Below are 4,314 nucleotides of genomic sequence, written 5' to 3' on the forward strand. Positions count from 1 at the left end.
ACCACTCAAAATATTTTTTAAACTTTTCTAACGTCATATAATTATTTGTTTAGTTTGGTTTACTTTATAGATGATTGTTATATAACACAAATGAGTTTGTATTTTAAGTTATGGTTAATAAATCACATCATTAAATTAAACGTCCCCCTTAAATTTTTTACTATTGACTCTTTATATTATTTAATATATATATTCTTATTGAATTATTTTTATAACTGTTATTTTTGTTACTTAACTTACTTATAAAAAAAATTATAAAAAAATGTTTGAGAGAGTTGTGAGAGGATAAATAGTTTATATTTTTTTATTATTATTTTTTTAATTTAAGAAATTAAATAACAAAATAGTATTACACTTAATATATATATATATATTTAATAGGAACAATTTTCAAAAGCTTTTTTTTATATATATTGTTAATTAATTAGTATTTTTTTATTTTTCAATAATTTATATATTTAAAATGAATCTTATATATATATTTATTAATAATCAGTTTAATCAATACCACTAGGCTATTTTAATTGCTATAATAAAGTAAAATAAATAACTACCAAAAGAAGAATGAACTCTTATAAAAGCCAAATGAGCAAGAGAAACATGCATTTATGAGAATCAGCAGTTTCTCTCTCTATTAATGATTAATAAAACCCTATAAACGATATAGCGCAAGACAGACTCGTGTTTTATTCTCATCAATCTCAATTTTCTCTCCAGTAAATGGAAACAGTTATGCAGCCTTCTAGCAGGGAAATGCAATCCATGGATTCATTGTTGAATCAATCTCAGTCACCTCTTCAAGACCAATCAGAGATCGACATAACTCAAATGAGCTCCCACTTCGATCCCTCTACGTCTCAAGATGTTTTCCTCGAACATATGCTTTCCTCCATCGGTAATTCATCGTGTTCATGGTCAGATGCGTTGAACTCTAGGTTCCCATGGGACCTATCTTCATCGATCCGTTCGCACAACACCCATGACCTGGAGGAGGAGAACGAGCAGGCGGCGTCGAATCCAGAGAACCAGCAGTTTCAGTTGGGAGATCAGCAGGTTACCGGCTCGTTTGAAGAGGACACTGGTCTAATTCCTTTGCCTCTGAACTTGTCTAAAATCGAGGAGGTCTGTTACGAATTCAAAACATGGTTTATGGGGAAAATCCAAATGAATGCATTTTGATTTTATGATGCCAAAATTGCAGGGTGGAGATGGGTCTGTCCACGCTTTGTACGAGGAGTTAGCTGGATCACTACTCGGATCGTTTCCGATACCAAACCAATTCCTCCAACCTCAGGTATGCATTTATCACAAAAATTAGTGGGTCGGAGATAGATCCAAATCAATTATTCAAAACAAACAAACTAACAAAACATTAATAATTTTGTCGTATCAGGCGGAGAATTTCGTAACGGCGCCAATGATGAAAGCAACTCCGGCAACCAGCTCGGCCGGAGGTCAGCCTAGACAAAGAGTGAGAGCAAGAAGAGGTCAGGCCACTGATCCTCACAGCATCGCCGAGAGAGTAAGACCACCACCATCACCATCACTATCCTCTATTTTTATCTTTCATGGCCCTTTCTGAATCATAATTTCTGGCGACCATTGGTGGCAGTTACGTAGAGAAAGAATTGCAGAGAGGATGAAAGCCCTGCAGGAACTCGTACCCAATTCCAATAAGGTACTTATTCTTCTTAATTTATTTTATTTAACAAAAAAATATTCCTAGTTTACTGTCGTTAATGGTCTTTAGCGACAGAAAATCATCAATAACGACAATAACATACTGTCGTTATTATCATTTGCATACAAAATATTTTGAACTAACCGAGCTACTTCTCGAATAAGTTTGTACATAAATCCGCCCAGTTGATCATGACACAAATAAGAAATTGTATAAAAATAATTGTTGTGCTTTGAGAAAGTTTATAAAAAGTAAATCTTGTTTGATCTTGATTAAGTTACTTTAAATAATTAAATTACCTAAATTTTTGTAATTTATATTTTTTCTTATAAATACAAAAAAAACTATTTTAATAATTAAAAAAAATTACAAACAAGGTGATTAATTGATATAATAATAAGTATTGGTATATCTGATTACTAATGGGGGGATGAATGTATATGAAAACGGGGGACAGACGGACAAGGCTTCAATGCTGGATGAGATAATAGAATATTTAAAATTCCTCCAGCTCCAAGTCAAGGTATGATGATCATGATCTCTAATCTGAATTCTGAAATATATTATTAAGATTAAAATAAGAAATTAAAGGGGCAAGTAGAGGATATATATTAATTAGATTCCACAGCCAGTTAGACAGCTAATAATAATAATAATATTAATAACAGGTCTTGAGCGTGAGCCGTCTGGGCAATGCGGCGGCAGCAGCCAGCAATAGGAATCCTGTTGGTGGCGGTGCAGCGGCGATGGAGGCGAAGAAGAAGAAGCTGTTAGGTGAAGGAGAAGGTGAAACGAGTAATAGTAATAATAATAATAATAGTGTTGTAATGGAGAATCATGTGGTGAAGCTGATGGAAGAAGACATGGGATCTGCAATGCAGTATCTACAAGGAAAGGGTTTATGTCTTATGCCCATTTCACTAGCCACTGCTATTTCCACTTCCACCGCTTCACTCACGACTACATCTCGAGATCAGGGTCCCAAATCCTCCTCATCACGATCATAACCAACCAACCAACGAAGCTACAGAAGAAAAATATACCAATACTTATTTACTTTATTATTAACTTGCACTTCTTATTTCACTTTATTATTTACTACTTACTACTTTCACATTTGGAGCTCTACCTAAACTTGTTCGTCTTTCCTTCCCTTATTAAGGGGGAAAATCCTCCCTCCATTTTCTTATGGATGGAAGACATGTACATAAATAATAATTGAATAAACCCACCACTATATTACATACATACATGAGCTACTTGTTGTTTCTCATCCATTTCTATGTAAACTGTTTTCAAATAAGCACCAGATAATACATTATGAAACATACTTGTAACTTTGAAATGATTGGTTGAATTATTAGTATAAGATAGTTGCTACATTAAAAACACTACTCTAGACCCAGCTAAATTTGTTTAAAGCAATCCTAGGTTCTTAGGCTCCTTAAGTTACATTAGTGTTTTACATGACCACTTTCATATATAGTCACTTTTGTAGCCCATATTCAATGCCTTCTCAACTTAATGACTTTATTCCTTAAGAACATGCAAGGTTGATACAATATTCTCTAAATAAATAATTTTTTTATGATAAATTATATATAAAAAATTGTTTTATATAATATATTATAATATATTAAAAATTTATATTATATTTATTAGTGTTCAAGATGGAATTGGGACAGAGTCAAATTATATTAATTAGTGTTCAAGATGGAATCGAGACAAAATCAAATTATATTAATTAGTGTTCAAGATAGAATCGAGACAGAGTAAAGGCATGAACACAAATATTATCTCCGTCTCATCCTCGGTCAACTATCGGTTAAACCAGAAAGAAAAAAAAAAGGAAAAAAACTATCCAAACGTAACAATTTCATATCAAAGCTGCTGGCAAATTATAACTGGCATCCTTACTCTCAACATATTGGTTTATAAGGACTTGAAGGTCAGGCGTGACTTTGCTTGTTTATTCCTTTACTAGTAGGGAGACTGCCCAAAGCACTCCAAATTCCTAATTGCAATGTTACCATTGAATACAAGTCAAGTCCTTACAAATAGGTTCCTTCCTTCCTAAGTAAGATTAACCATGCAAAGAAGACCTAGACTTGAATTCGTATCAAGTAACAGATTGCTTTCCTCTTATCAGCTCCAGTCTTATGAGCAGAGGAAAGTAGAGTAGATTGAACACAACTATTGGAAAAAAGCTTCATTCTAGAAATGGGTTTTTTAGGAAAATGGTTCACTACAATGAGAATTCAGTCTGTTTCATCACTTGCTTGTCTATCATAAGGTATTTGATCATAAAAGGAAACCTTTCTTTTTACAGAAAAAAACAATCCAAGCTATAAACATTCTTTGAAAATCGAATGACCATATCGAGATTAGAGGGTACTACTACTAATACTATAGTCTATATCCAATCTTGGATTAAATTACAAAATCATACTAGTTGCTGTATATGATGATATGATGCTGCTTTTTGAGAGGAAACATATGATATCTCCTTTATTATCTCTCAATCAAATAAACCAAGAAAGGGAAATTATACATTACTACTATCAGCCACATAACATAATGATGATACTCTCAACAAGTATAAAAAGAAAGGAGTTGGGAATGAAATGCAATTT

At 32.8% G+C, this 4,314-nt stretch overlaps 1 protein-coding gene across 1 annotated transcript; it reads left to right on the top strand.

Moving 5' to 3' along the window:
- The first annotated feature begins 677 nt into the window (after positions 1–677).
- On the top strand, positions 678–2,825 carry LOC124909738 (transcription factor LRL3-like). Its single transcript, XM_047450387.1, has 6 exons — positions 678–1,122; positions 1,202–1,294; positions 1,394–1,522; positions 1,613–1,678; positions 2,139–2,204; positions 2,350–2,825. The coding sequence occupies exons 1-6, from the start codon at positions 721–723 to the stop codon at positions 2,686–2,688; spliced, it is 1,095 nt and encodes a 364-aa protein (XP_047306343.1). The 5' UTR covers positions 678–720; the 3' UTR covers positions 2,689–2,825.
- Positions 2,826–4,314: the final 1,489 nt, after the last annotated feature.

This window comes from Impatiens glandulifera, chromosome 7 (genome assembly GCF_907164915.1).
Source record: "Impatiens glandulifera chromosome 7, dImpGla2.1, whole genome shotgun sequence".
NCBI classification, from domain to species: Eukaryota; Viridiplantae; Streptophyta; class Magnoliopsida; order Ericales; family Balsaminaceae; genus Impatiens; species Impatiens glandulifera.